At 37.5% G+C, this 15,632-nt stretch overlaps 1 protein-coding gene across 3 annotated transcripts in view; it reads left to right on the plus strand.

Moving 5' to 3' along the window:
* CWF19L2 (CWF19 like cell cycle control factor 2) overlaps window positions 1-15,632 on the plus strand; it is a 193,507-nt gene that overhangs the window by 134,994 nt on the left and 42,881 nt on the right. For all 3 annotated transcript variants that reach the window (XM_060160317.1, XM_060160319.1, XM_060160320.1), the window contains one exon: window positions 14,557-14,769. In XM_060160317.1, the coding sequence (XP_060016300.1) occupies window positions 14,557-14,769 (213 nt within the window). The remainder of the gene's footprint in view (window positions 1-14,556; window positions 14,770-15,632) is intronic.

Below are 15,632 nucleotides of genomic sequence, written 5' to 3' on the forward strand. Positions count from 1 at the left end.
TTCATTTATTTCTGATCTGATCTTCTTGATTTCTTTCTTTCTGCAAACTTTGAGGGTTTTTTGGTTCTTCTTTCTTTAATTCCTTTAGGTGTATGTTTAGGTTGTTTATTTGAGATTTTTCTTGTTTCTTGAGGTAGGATTGCATTGCTATAAACTTCCCTCTTAGATTTCTTATTGCTGCATCCCATAGGTTTTGAGTTGTCATGTTTTCATTGTCATTTGTTTCTAGCTATTTTTTGATTTTTTTCTTTGATTTCTTCAGTGTTATCTTGGTTATTTAGCAACGTATTGTTTAGCCTCCATGTGTTTGTATTTTTTGCTGTTTTTTGCCTGTAATTGATATCTCTTCTCATAGCATTGTGGTCAGAAAAGATACTTGATACGATTTCAATTTTCTTAAATTGCCAAGGCTTTATTTGTGACCCAAGGTATATCCTGGAATATGTGCCATGAACACTTGAGAATTAAGTGTGTTCTGTTGTTTTTGGATGGAATTTCCTCTATATATCAATTAAGTCAGTGTTGTTTAAAGTGTCTTTTAAAGCTTGTGTTTCCGTATTAGTTTTCATTTTGCTTGCTCTGTCCATGGTGAAAGTGGGGTGTTAAAGTCCCCTACTATGATTGTGTTACTGTCTATTTCCCCTTTTATGGCTGCTAGCATTTGCCTTATGTACTGAGGTGCTTGTATATTGGATGCATAAATATTTAGAATTGTTATATCTTCTTCTTGGATTGGTCCCTTGATGATTATGTAGTGTCTTTCTTTATCTCTTGTAATACTCTTTATTTTAAAGTCTGTTTTGTCTAATATGAAAATTGCTACCCCAACTATCTTTTGATTTCCATTTGCATGGAATATGTTTTTATATCCCCTCGGGTTCAGTATGTATGTGTCCCTAGGTCTGAAGTGGGTCTTCTGTAGACATCATAGACATCTTGTTTTTGTCTCCATTCAGCCAGTCTGTGTCTTTTGGTTGGACAATTTAATCTGTTTACATTTAAGGTATTATTGGTAAGTATGTTCCTGTTGCCATTTTCTTAACTGTTTTGGGTTTGTTATTGTAGGTCTTTTCCTTCTCTTGTGTTTCCTATGTAGAGAAGTTTCTTCAGCATTTGTTGTAAAGCTGGTTTGGTGGTGCTGAATTCTCTTAGCTTTTGCTTGTCTGTAAAGGTTTTAATTTCTGCATCAAATTTCAGTCAGACCCTTGCTTGGTAGAGTAATCTTGATTGTAGGTTTTTACCTTTCATCACTTTAATTATGTCCTGCCACTCCCTTCTGGCTTGCAGAGTTTCTGCTGAAAGATCAGCTGTTAACCTTATGGGGATTCCCTTATATGTTATTTGTTGCTTTTCCCTTGATGCTTTTAATATTTTTTCTTTGTATTTAATTTTTGAGAGTTTGATTGATATGTGTCTTGGCATGTTTCTCCTTGGATCTATCATGTATTGGACACTGTGCTTCCTGGACTTGGGTGGCTATTTCCTTTCCCATAATAGGGAAATTTTCAACTATAATCTCTTCACATATTTTCTCAATCCATTTCTGTTTCTCTTCTTCTTCTGGGACCCCTATAATTTGAATGTGGGTACGTTCATTGTTGACCCAGCGGTCTCTGAGACTGTTCTGAATTTTTTTCATTCTGTTTTCTTTATTCTGCTCTGTGGTAGTTATTTCCACTCTTTTATATTCCAGGTCACTTATCCGTTCTTCTTTCTCAGGTATTCTGCTATTGATTCCTTCTAGAGAATTTTTAATTTCATTTTTTGTGTTGTTCATCATTGTTTGTTTGCCCTTTAGTTCTTCTAGGTCCTTGCTAAACGTTTCTTGTATTTTCTTCATTCTATTTCCAAGAGTTTGGATCATCTTTACTATCATTACTCTGAATTCTTTTCCAGGTAGACTGCCTATTTCCTCTTCATTTGTTAGGTCTGGTGGGTTTTTACCTTGCTCCTTCATCTGCCGCACATTTCTATGTCTTCTCATTTTGCTTAACTTACTGTGTCTTCTCATTTTGCTTAAGTTACTGTGTTTGGGGTCTCCTTTTCGCAGGCTGCAGGTTAGTAGTTCCTGTTGTTTTCGGTGTCTGCCCCCAGTGGGTAAGGTTGGTTCAGTGGCTTGTATAAACCTCCTGGTGGTGGGGACTGGTGCCTGTTGTCTGGTGGATGAGGCTGGGTCTTGTCTTTCTGGTGGTGTGTTTTGGGGTGTCTATGAAGTTATGATTTTAGGCAGCCTCTCTGCTAATGGATGGAGTTGTGTTCCTGTCTTGCTAGTTGTTTGGCATGGGTGTCCAGCACTGGAGCTTGCTGGTCTTTGAGTCGAGCTGCGTCTTAGCATTGAGATGGAGATCTCTGGGAGAACTCTTGCTGATTGATATTGCATGGGGCCCGGCAGTGTCTGGTGGACCAATGTTGGTTCTCCCACCTCAGAGGCTCAGGCCTGATACCCGGCCTGAGAACCAAGACCCTGTCAGCCATATGGCTCAGAAGAAGAGAGAGAAAAAAAAAGAAAGAAATATAAAATAAAATAAAGTTATTAAAATAAAGAATCTAAAGAATATTATTAAAGTAAAAACTTTTTAAAAAGTAATAAAGAAAAGAAGAGAACCAAGCCAATAAACAAATCCACCAATGATAGTAAGCACTAAAAACTAAACTAAGATAAACATCAAAATCAGCAACTAGTCAGCTGCATACAACAAACCCCAAGTCTACAGTTGTTTTCAACGTCCACTGCCTCAATTTTGGGATGATTCATTGTCTGTTCTGGTATTTCACAGATGCAGGGTACATCAGGTTGACTGCTGCTCCTGAGGCTGCACAGAGAAATTTCCCTTTCTTTTCTTTGTTCTCAAAGCTCCTGGGGTTCAGCTTTGGTTTTGGCCCCACCTCTGCATGTAGGTCGCCCTCTGGTATCTTTTTTTCACCCAGACAGGAGGGGGTTAAAGAGTGGCTGATTATGGGGCTCTGGTTCACTCAGGCTGGGGGTTGGGTGGGTTACGGAATGCAGGGCGAGCCTGTGGCGGCAGAGGCTGGTGTGACGTTGCAACAGCCTGAGGCGTGCCATGTATTCTCCTGGGGCAGTTGTCTCTGGATCACAGGACCCTGGCAGTGGTGGGCTGCACAGGCTCCCAGGAGGGGAGGTGTGGATAGTGACCTGTGCTTACACACAGGATTCTTGGTGGCTGCAGCAGCAATGTTAGAGTTTCATGCCTGTCTCTGGTGTCTGTGCTGATAGGCAGAGCTCGTGCCTGTCTCTGAAGCTCGTTTTGGTGGTGCTCTGAATCTCCTCCCCTTGCACACCCCGAAACAATGGTCTCTTTAGTCTTAGGCAGTTCCAGACTTTTTCCTGGACTCTCTCCCGGTTAGCTGTGGCACACTAGACCCCTTCAGGCTGTGTGTTCACGCAGCCAACCCCAGTCCTCTCCTTGGGATCTGACCCCTGAAGCCCCAGCCTCAGCTCCCAGCACCCACCCGCCCCGCTGGGTGAGGAGACAAGCCTCTCAGGCTGGTGAGTGCTGGTCATCACTGATCCTCTCTGTGCGGGAATCTCTCCACTTTGCCCTCTGCACACTTGTTGCTTCACTCTCCTCCGTGGCTCTGAAGCTTCCCCCTGACTTCCCACTGGCCACCCCAGTCTCTGCCAGTGAAGGGGCTTCCTAGTGTGAGGAAACTTTTCCTCTTTCCCAGCTCCTTCCCACTGGTGCAGGTCCCATCCCTACTCTTTTGTCTCTGTTTTTTCGTTTTTCTTTTGCCCTACTCAGGTACATGGGGATTTCCTTGCCTTTTGGGAAGTCTGAGGTCTTCTGCCAGCATTCAGTAGGTGTTCTGTAGGAGTTGTTCCACATGTAGATGTATTTCTGATGTATCTGTGGGGAGGAAGGTGATCTCTATGTGTTACTCCTCTGCCATCTTGAAGGTCCTTCTATTGTCATCATTTTAAGAAGATTTTTTTTTAAGTCTTTTCTCTTGATGCCAATCTAGTATTTATAGACTATAGGGTAGCTTTTTTGTCTTTCCTCTAAATTTATCAACTATTTACTGATTACCTGGAGAAGGTGGCCTCTAAGCCGTACTTTTATATATAATTCTAATATACTTGGCTATTCAACTTTAGACCAGAAATATAATAAAAGTAGCAAATTAGAAGTGGGGACACGAGTACCACAAGAAGAAGTGCTTATAACAATGAGAACCAACAGCTGACTTAATATAGAGCAAAGAATGAGATGGAAAAATTCAGGTAAAGAATTGAAAAGTCATAAACATCTTGGTTGACATAGCTAGCATAGAAGCCACTAGCCCTTGAGAGGGCCATTTGTGAATTATGGCACATTTTAATAATTGTTCCATTAATTACCCTATTACCAGGATAAGACTAAATTCCAGTAATTATGTTTTAAAAGGTAGGACAGTTTATAACTCTGGGAACATTTGTATTCAAAATGACTATAATAAGTAATGTTTCTTTGCTTAAATGGTAAACCCTTAACTGTTTGGAAATTTGGCTGTTCAGGAAGACTTATTCAACTGGTTTACATTAATGGTTGTATTCTAAACATCAGTCATATTTTGACATCTCCCCCAGTTATCACTGTTTAATAAAATCCTGACTTCTTTCTTCTCTTCCCTTGACAATTCATTCAAGAGGTTTAACTTTTACTGTGATAAAAGGTGGTGTGTATTCCAAAGGAACTGTTTAAAATAGAAGAATGTTTGGCATGCTTAAATACTTAAATTCTAGTTAGGAAGAGTTGTTGGCAAGGGAAAAAAGGCCCATGATAAAGGAGAAGAAGTTATGAGTGGCACAACTGAGCAGACTGCAGAGAGTCAGTCCTATCCAGAGTATGTGAAGAGGGGTTAGGTAGGGTCTACTGCATGGATGACAGAATTTAAACAGGAGCACATATACCCTTCCATTATCTCAGGAGAAAAGAAGTATAAGCTGTGTGTTTGTGGATGGTTTTAGGTTTGGTGGTAGGAGGATCAGGAAATTCTTGTCTGATTTTAATTTTTCTTTGAGGTCATCTACTGAAAGTGAGAGAGGAGTTGATGGAGTGTCCAGGGTTTGATGGTGATCATCTAAAATTGCCACTGTGGAAAATGGGAGGTTTTCTTATTATGTTGAAGTGGCAGTTAGCTTATGAGCTTATAATGGAACCATTTATAAAATATAATAACTTTTCTATAGTAACATGCAAGCATTGCAGAGGGCCAGAAAAGGGAGATGATTGACTACATTCAGATTAGACTATGCTCAAATAGTATAATTGGATTTGTTTGTTTGTTTTTTTGCGGTGCGCGGGCCTCTCACCGTCGTGGCCTCTCCCGTCGCAGAGCACAGGCTCCAGACGCGCAGGCCCAGCGGCCATGGCTCACGGGCCCAGCAGATCCACGGCATGTGGGATCCTCCCGGACCGGCGCACGAACCCGCATCCCCTACATCAGCAGGTGGACTCTCAACCACTGCGCCACCAGGGAAGCCCTGGATTTGGTTTTTAAGGAAAGTGGACTGAAGCAGAAAAGGAGTGGTTTTATTTTATTATTATATTAATTTTCTCCCATTATATTATACAGTTGGCATTTGAAATGTCTGAATTTCACTTACATTATGATTAATGATATTTAGAATAATATTATTCTTGGAATAATATTGAAAAAATGTTATACAAGCAGAGCCTCTGAACAGAAGCAGTTTGTTATTGCTGTTTATAGAGGGTTATATGTTTATCAGTCACTTATTGATCAGAGAAACAGAACTATTAAAAGACATATAGACATAGGTTTCTTTACAGGGATTTGACCTTATGCCATTGTAGAAGCTGGTTAAGCAATCTTTTTAAGGCTATTGTGGTTGCATCTGAATTTGGAGCTTTAAGTCCAGAGAACAGGCTCTTGGGAAGGAAAAATGAATATAAAGCGGGGGAGACTAAGAACAAGAACAAGCTAGAACCCACAGGCATGAGCTGGAATTCTCGAGGATGGACAAATATACATGTCAGTTTATGTTGCCTCTGACCTTGGTGGTGTGGGTATTCTGTAGATTAGGCTAGGAGCTAAATACACACATCTGGCCTAGAAGTCAGAGAAGCTGAAGGAGGATGGTGGGAAAGGTGGGGCAGCTGCAGACTCAGATGCTGCCTTATATAAGGAGGTGAACCAGCAGTTAAGTGACAATGTATGCAAGCTATAAAATGGCTGCTGCTTTATTTCTACTCTTCAGGTCTTCTATAAAAATCTCTTGTTACCCATCATAACCAGAAATACACTGAAAAGGGAATTCTGGTAAGTGTATGTCAGACTAGTCAAATTGACCCAGTGACCACAACCATGTTACCTTGGCTCCTCTCTTTAAACTATATTTAATCTCCAAATAAAGAAAACAAAATCGTGCTTCTGTGCAACATGATAGAACTGTCCTACATACAACCAAAAACAGGCTGTGTCCCCAGAATAGAGTACAAAGCTACTATTATGTTAGATGGTAAGGGGATGAGAAAGGGGAAGAAAAGAAAGAAGTTTTGTTAATATTTAGGTGTATATTCACACATATAAATTCATATCAAAATATTGAAAGGATACCATAATATTACAATATTAATTTCTGAAACTGGTTATGGAGTTTCATCTAGTATTTATACCTGCTTTCCTCTACTACCCATTCTGTATTCCTTTTGTCCTCAGCAACATCTTAGCTGGTCATGGCCCCTTGCCTTGTGGGGTGATCCAGTCCTTCATTCAGAAGGTCTGGGCCATTTATTAGCTGTCCTGCCTTAACTGAGTTGTATTTTATCATTGACTTTAATCATAGGCCATGAGAATTCCAAGAGGTGCCCTAAAAGGTAACCTATATTCAAGATATACTTCCTCTTACCTCCATTATGTAGTACCAGCCCAATTTTCCCTTTATAGTCAGAATCAATCACTCTAGAAAGTACAGTAACTCCCCTCTTTGCCTTTTGATTCAGTGGAATGAGGAGCCAGAGTGGCCAGGTGGCTGTCGGAACTTCAAGTTCAATTAATCATTGTGTCCCTTGATAGATGTATTCCTCTCTTTAGAACTAAGACCTCTAGACTAGTAGAGCCTAAGATCACAGAGTTGGGAAGCAGAAATTTTGCTAGTGTATCAAAAGGGGCAGTAGTGAGATAGGTCACTCCTGTTTTATCCCCCCTAGATTCCCATACCTGTGAATTCTGGCTGTGGGAAAGATAGCATCATAGTTTGGGTGCTGATTTAGAGCACTTACTTCATTCTGGGAGACATACCCTTAGTTTACAAGACATCACCTATCCAGCACTTGTAATTAAATCTTAAAAAGGCCAGTTCACTGTTCTATCCAGCCAGCTACTTCAGATGGTGGGGAACATGGTGAATTAGTGAGCAGTGCTGCTTGGTAGTCATCATTGTTACATGGTGACTGCAATGGGCATAGACACATTTCATCTGCTGTGAAATTGTTTCCTTGGTCAGAAGCATATGTGTGATACCACAATGATACAAGTCCAGAGATGGTAGTTTTGGCAGAATCACTGTATGCATTGAAGGCAAGTCAATATCCAGAGTAAGTGTCTATTCCAGTAAGAACAAAGTGCTACTCCTTCCATGATGACAGCAGTCCAATGTACCCAACTTGCCACCAGTTAGCTGCCTGATCCCCCAAAGGAGTGGTACTCGTATCAGACGCTCAGTGTTGATCTCCCAAAGGAGTGGTGCTCATATCAGAGGCTCAGTGTTGATCTCTGTTGGCAGATTGGATATTCAGCAGTGGCTATAGCCAGATCAGCTTTGATGTTGCTGAACCCTTGAATAGTTTCCATACCTGCATGGCCACTTTGTTCACAAGCTCATTGGAACAATGGTAGGAGTGGCTAGTGACATAAATATCACTAGTGACATAAATATCTGTATCTATTTGGAGAGGTCTGTCCATATACCTCTTCCCCAGACTTCCTTGTTGGTAATCTCTACTTGTGTTCTATCCAGGTTCCTGGCCATCCAGCCAAACCATTTGCCATAGTACATGAATCAGTGTAGACCTGTATCTATGGCCATCTCTCTTTCCAGGCAAAGTGAACTCACTGCGCAAAGTTCTTCTTACTGAGATAATTTCCCTTTATGGCCATTCCAGAGTGGGACTGTAGTGCTGTAGCTGTCCACTTTGGGTGGTGCCTGTGTATCATGCAAAACCATGTATTTATTTTTTTAAATGTTGATATAGATGAACCTATATTTAAATTTTTATAGCTTTTTTTTTTTGAGATTCAGGATCTGATCAGTGTTCGTGCATTGTGTTTATTATATCTCCCCAATGTCCCTAAGACCATCCTCACTTCTGACATCAGCTTCAAGTTCAGGGATCCCCAAGCCCACCTTCAGCTTTGATACTTTACTACAAGGACTCACAGAATTCCCTAAAAGCTGTTAAATATACAGTTAAGGTTTATTACAGTGAAAGAATACAGATGGAAAATTAGTCAAGGGAAGCGGCTCATGGAGCTGAATCCAGCAGAATTTCAAGCATGAATCTTCCATTTGTCCCCTTTCCCAGTGAATCATGGACAGCACTAACTTCTTCCAGCAATAATGTGTGAAATACACAGGGTATTGCCAACTAGGGAAGCTCCCCCAAGCATTGGTGTGCAGTTTTTGTTAGGATTTGGTCACATAGACATGGTTGATTGCCTGTGAAGATGGCAGTTTCCAGCCCCTCCTGAGGTGGAGCTGATACTGTGTGGCCCAAATTTCCCAGCATAAACCACATTGTTAACATAGATGGCTCGTGTGGCCCAAGACCCTCAGATAAACAAAACCACTGTTTTAGGCAGGACATTGCAAGTCCTTAAAGATTACCTTCCAGTGACAGAAGCCAAAGGCCAGACCTCTATTTGGGTACAGTTGATTTTTTAAAACACAGGTTTATTGAGATATGATTCACGTGCCATACAAATTCACCCTTTTAAAGTGTAAAATTCAATGGTTTTTAGTATCTTCATGAATATATGTAACTATCACTACAGTCAATTTTACAACATTTTTATCACCTCAAGAATAAACCCTGTAACCTTTAGCTGTCACCCCCTAACCCTCTTAGTCCTCCTCCATCTCCAGCCTTAAGCAGCCTTGAGTTTGTTTTCTGTCTGTATAGATTTTGCTGATCTGGACATTTCATGTATATGATAGTGATTTTTTGTGACTGACTTCTTTCACTTAGCATGTTTTCAGAGTGTTGTAGGGGGTATCAGTACTTCATTTGTTTTTTATAGCCAAATATACTCACTCTGTTGTACATATTTTATATGTTTTGTTGATCTGTTCATCAATTGATGGGCATTTAGATTGTGTACAAGTTTTGACTTCTATGAATAATGCTGCTGTAAAGATTCATATACAAGTTTTTGTTAGGCATATGTTTTCATTTCTCCTGGGTATATACCTGGAAGTGGAATTGTTAGGTCATATGGTAGCCCATATGTTTAATTATTTATTAATTAATCTATATTGAATTGTTTGAGGAACTACCAGACTGTTTTCCAAAGCAGCACCATGACTTTGCACTCCCACCAGCGGTGTTTGAGGGTATCAATTTCTCCACATCCTTGACAACACTTGTTATTATCTGACTATTTGATTCTAGTGAGCATGAAGTCGTAACTTCATTGTAGTTTTCATTTACATTTCCCTGTATTTATTGGCCATTTGTATATCTTCCTTGGAGAAATGTCTGTTTAGATCCTTTGCCCATTTTAAAATCAGGTTGCTTGTTTTTTGATGTTGTTGAATTGTAGGAGTTCTTTATGTATTCTGGTTGTAAGTCCCTTATCAAATAAGTGATTTACAAATATTTTCTCCCATTCTGTGGGCTGCCTTATCACTCTGTTGAGAGTGTCCTTTGATGCACAAAAGTTTTAAGTTTGATGAAATCCAACTTACCTATTTTTTCTTTATTGCTTGTGCTTTTGTTGCCATAGCCAAGCAATCATTGCCAAATTCAATGTCATGAAGCTTTTCCCCTATGATTTCTTCTAAGAGTTTTAAAGTTTTAGCTTTTAAGTTAGGTCTGTGATGCATTTTGAGTTAATTTTTTTATATGGTATGAGGTGAGGGTCCAACTTCATCTTTTTTTGCATGTGAATATCCAGTTTTCCCAACACCGTTTGTTTAAAAGACTGTCGTTTCCCTATTCAGTGGTCTTGGCACCCTTACTGAAAATCATTTGACCATATATGAGTTTGTTTATTTCTGGGATCTCCATTCTATTCCATTGGTCTATATATCTTTCTTTATGCCAGTATCACATTATTTTGATTATTGTAGCTTTGTAGTACGTTTTAAAATCAGGACGTGTGAGACCTCCAACTTTGTTCTTTTTAAAGATTGTTTATTTGTAGTCCCTTGAGATTCCATATGAATTTTAAGATGGCTTTTTCTATTTCTGCAAAAAACGTCATTGAGATTTTGATAGATGTTGCATACATTGTAGATCACTTTGGGTAGTATTGACATCTACTCCCCTTTCTTTTATCTTATTCATTTTAATGTTATAACTATTTTATCACATTTTCTTATTTATTTAGAAAAGAGATTCTCAAAGTTCTAAAATTTATGATATACTATCTTGATCTTGTACCATCTCATCAGTTTTCTTTAGGACTCTATCTAAATGAAAAAGAGGCATATTTTCATGCCCCTCTTGTTTTCTTCACCTCCTTTCCTCCAGCAAATATTTTCACTTTTCCCCTTCTTGGTCTTATATTCTCCACTATCTCTGTTCATTAAAAATTTTTGGTTGGGGGTAAGGTCATAGATGTGTACGTGACAGATAAAGGTAAAAACATTTTGTGTCAAACCCCAAAGAGAAGATAATGGGAAAATGCAAATAATTAGAGGATGTAGGAGGAGGGAATTATTGTTCTGGGATAGATGAGTATCATATTTCAGTTGTGTTGAAGAATCATTCAGACTTAATTTGGAAGACTGTCCCCTATTTAAGTCAAAAACTGTGAATAGATCAGAGACGTTCAGCAGCATTCATGGAACATAGATTTAAAAACTAGAAATACTGTCTTCTGTTTTCAATTGATTTTATTTGAATTGAATATATTCCCTGACAAGTTATGAACTGATTTTTAATAACAATATTTTAACAATATATCATATGAAAGTAAAGTTACATGTAGAAGTACATATTCTGCTCACTAATGTATTTTAGAAAAGATAAATACCCATGAGATATCTGTATTCTCTTTTAATATGTACCTTAACTTGATTGGGTATGTTTATTCTGGATGAAATTTAAGGTTTCTTCTAATTCTTTATTCTGCTTCATAGACTATATTCACAGTATTCCCTTTCTATGTTTTAAAGATAGGTTTCTTAAGTGAGAGAGGCTCACTATATGCCAGGCACTCTCAGTTTTACAATCAAACTTGATTCCTGGCTCTGTCTCTTAATAATTATGTGATTTTGATTAAGTTATTTAGTCTCTCTTAGCCTCAGTTTTTTAATATGAAGGGAGAATGACAATTCCTATGTTGTAGAGGTATTTGGCTGAGAGGGTACTTAAAGTTTCTATTAATATCTAGCATATAGTTAGTCACTATTTTCATGAAAATTTTAGTGACCAGTTTGGACATTTTTCAAAATTTGATATATTATGGTTGAGATAAAGGTCTGAAGTTAAAATAATAATTTGTAAGTCAGGAGACTACATATAAATAGACAAACCTGAAGAATAGAGAGATAATCAAAGATTAATAAAGAGAAAAAGTAGAAGATAAAAATTAATTCCTGAAGCTAATGTGCTCTGAGAAATACCTTACTGATAATAATCTTTTTACCTGATTCTATCAATAATGACATTTTAGAAATTTTCTTCTGTTTACATTTAGTTTTACTTCTCTTCTTTTTCTAGTTTTTTAAGTTGGAAGATGACATCATTGATTTAAGGCCTCTCTTGTTTTCTAATATAAGTGGTTAGTTCTGTAATTGTCCTTCTAGGTACTGCTTTCACAGTACACCACAAATTCTCACATGTCCTGTTTTTGTTTTATTATAGTTCAAAAAACTTTCTAATTTTATTTTTTTGATGATCCGTGGGTTATTTGGAAGTACACTATTTAATTTTTGCATACTTGACTATTTTCCATATATCTTTCTGTTGGGATTTCTAGTCTAATTCCATTGTTTTCAGTGCACATACTCTATGTTACTTGAATTCTTTTAAATTTATTGAGAGTTTGTTTTAAGTCTGAGAATGCCGTCTGTCTTGGTAAATGTTCTCTGTGCACTTGAGAAGAATGTTTATTCTGCTGATACAATTTCTGTTGGATACAATTTCTGTCATTGTTGGTTATGTCAGATTGGTTGATAGTTTGTTCAAGTCTTCTATTGCCTATTGATTTTCTATTTGTTTTATCAATTGTAGAGAGAGTGGCATTTGAATTTCTGACTACAGTTGTGGGTTTGTCTATTTCTCCTACAGTTCTGTCAAGTTTTTGCTTCATATATTTTGAAACTATTATTAGGTGCATAAACTTTAGGATTGTTTTGTCCTCCTGCTGTAAGTCTTTTATTATTATGAAATGACCTTCTTTATCCTTCATAATATTCTTTGCTTTGAAATCTACTTTCTCTGACAGGAGTACAGGCACTCTGGCTTTCTTCATATCTATTTAAGTATCTGGTAAGATGAAAACAGTCATTTTCTTTTTGGTATTTAGTAGACTAAGTAGAACTTAGTCTAATGGAAGAAAAACATAAGTTAATGAGCTGTTTTGATACAGTGTGGTCCTCATGAAACTAATGTGAGTATAGTACTGAAGGAGCTTGGACGATCTAGAAAAGTTCTTTCATGCAGGTGACAACTAAATCTAAACCTCAGATTAAAAAATGAGTAGGGGTAGGAATGGCAAAATTGAGGGCAGAACTGCTCAGAGAGCAATATGTGCAAAGCCTGAAGGTAACAGTACTTTTGGGGACTAAAGTAGGGTGGCAAAGTGTAGAGTTTGAGTAGGGATGTGATCACATGTGACCGAGGTGACTCACATTTATGAGTCCTTATTGTGTGCCAGGCATGTGTTGTAAGGATGAAGAAAGATAACCCTATTAGATGGATAATATTGTTATAGCCATTGTAAAATGAGGAAATAAAACAGAGAGAGAGCTCAGAGAGATTAAATAACTGCCCAAGATTATACAGACAGGAGATAGAATTTTACCATGGTCATTCTGACTATAGAGCCCAAGCTCTTAACCATTATACCGTTCTGTGTCTATGGCTTAGGCCAAACAACAGTTTGAACTTGATCCTGTTCACAATGTAGAGCTCTTTGAGGATTTTAAGTAGGGACATAAATAAAATAAGTAAATAAAATTTTTGTTTTAAAAACATCACCCTGGCTACAGTTTATGTTGGGGGAGGTATAGAGAAGGTGCCTTGAGATACAGTTGAAAAATGTTTTATGTTCTATGTGGAGCGTATACTAATTTTATTTTTTTTATTTTTATTTTTTCATAGATGAGGTTCTGGGATTTATTTTTTTAATAAAAATAAACTTTTAATTCCTAATTTAAATAAATTAGGAGTTTGGGTTTAACAGATACACACTACTATATACAAAACAGACAAACAAGGACCTACTGATAAGCACAGGGAACTACACTCAGCATCCTGCAATAACCTATAATGGAAAAGAATCTGAAAAAAAACACACACATATACATACACATACATATACATATACATATTTATTTACACATATATATAACTGAATCACCCTGCTGCACACCCAAAACCAACACAACATTGAAACCAACCACACCTCAATAAGATAAATAAATAAACTTTTAACAGAAGTTTTTAGCATTATCACAACACCATTATCACACACACACAAATTAACAGTATTTCTTGATACTGTCAGTGGCTGTTAGTCAAAGACCACCAGGGGCACACAGAGTTAAACAAGTTGGGTTTATTACTTATTGCAGCAAGGCAGAACGCACACCATGTTGAATTGCTCAGTATTTCAGTAAAAGGGTGTTAGAAAAGACTTATTAAAGAATTTGGTTTTGTACACATGAAACTTATATAGTTTTATAAATCATTGTTACCTCAATAAAAACAAATGAAAAAGAAAATTATTTTTAAAAGAGAAAGGGGAACGTGGCTCTCAATGCTCTCAATATACATATTAGCAAATTGGCTTGTAAGTTTAATAGAGTGTATGCTAATTTTAAAGTGAAGGTTGTTCTTAACCTCTCTGTCGTTCAAGTTCCTCATCTATTAAATAGAAATGGTAATGGTTCCCTCATCATAGGAGTATAAAACAATCAAATTGCATAGAACTGCACATAGTAAATACTCAGTAAACTTTAGCTATGATGATGATAATAACTTGGTCCTTGCAGGTCAAGCTTAAATTTTAATCATGTTTTCTTTTTTCTTTTAATGTAAGAGTTTTATCACAGGACTTACAGATATGACTTCAGTATGCCACAGTACAATAAACTGAATTAACTACTACCTTCTCCCCACTACTATTATTTTGTTTTTTCAGTTTATGGGAAAAACAGATGGAGACTATTACACTCTGGATGACATGTTTGTCTCCAGAGCAGCTGAGAGAGAATGTTTTGGTGAAGAGGAAGAGAATCAGAGGAAAAAAGCTATTGCTGAGCACCAGAGACTTGCTGCACTAATGGAAAACTGTCTGTATTGTTTTGACAGCTCTCAATTTCCCAAGCACCTTATTGTTGCAATAGGTGTTAAGGTAAGAAATATAACGTTTATTGCCCTAAGGAAACGATTCAGTGGTATATGTAAATTTGCCTATTTCTTCATAAGATTCTAAGAAATCTGTCTTGTCTCATTCTGTTTCAAATATTTTCTTTTCTAAGTTCCCATGATTCTTAGAATCTTTTTAGAGCAAGTATAAATATCTAAATGATATGAAGCTCCCATTTTGTGTAATTCTTCTCTGTAGAGAGGCAGCATTGAGTAGTGCTCAGGCCCTAGACTTTGGAACCAGACCACCTGGATTCAAATTCTTGCTCTGCCATTTACCATCTATGTGGTCTTATTTTCATGATTGGCACTTGATTCTCAGTATTAAAATCACTTCAGAGCTACTTAGTCTAACTTCTGCTTCTTCCTTTACTTTCTCATAGAACCTTTTGTACCTTTATAGAATATCTCATAATTTGAAGAAGTTTATTGTACAGTTGTTGCTTGGTTTCCACGGGAGATTGGTTCCAGCAGTCTCTCTATACCAAAATCCACAGATGCTCAAGTCCCATAGTCACCCATCTATCTGCAATTCCACATCTGTGGATTCAGCCAACCCTGGATCATATAGTACCATAGTATTTATTGAAAAAGGTCCATGTAGAATTGGACCCACGCAGTTCAAACCCATGTTGTTCAAGGGTCAACTGTAGTTTGTTTTACTTGTTGAGTGTCTCCTTCAGTAGTCTGTAAGTGCTCTGACGGCATAGATAACTTTCACTCATCATTGTATACCACACATGTATCCCATTATATACCAAGCATGTATGTTTATAGTCACTTCTTTCGATAAATGTTAATACTCACTTATTTAATAGTCACTAATAATAGTCACTTATTTCAGTATTT

This window comes from Lagenorhynchus albirostris, chromosome 9 (genome assembly GCF_949774975.1).
Source record: "Lagenorhynchus albirostris chromosome 9, mLagAlb1.1, whole genome shotgun sequence".
Lineage (NCBI taxonomy): Eukaryota > Metazoa > Chordata > Mammalia > Artiodactyla > Delphinidae > Lagenorhynchus > Lagenorhynchus albirostris.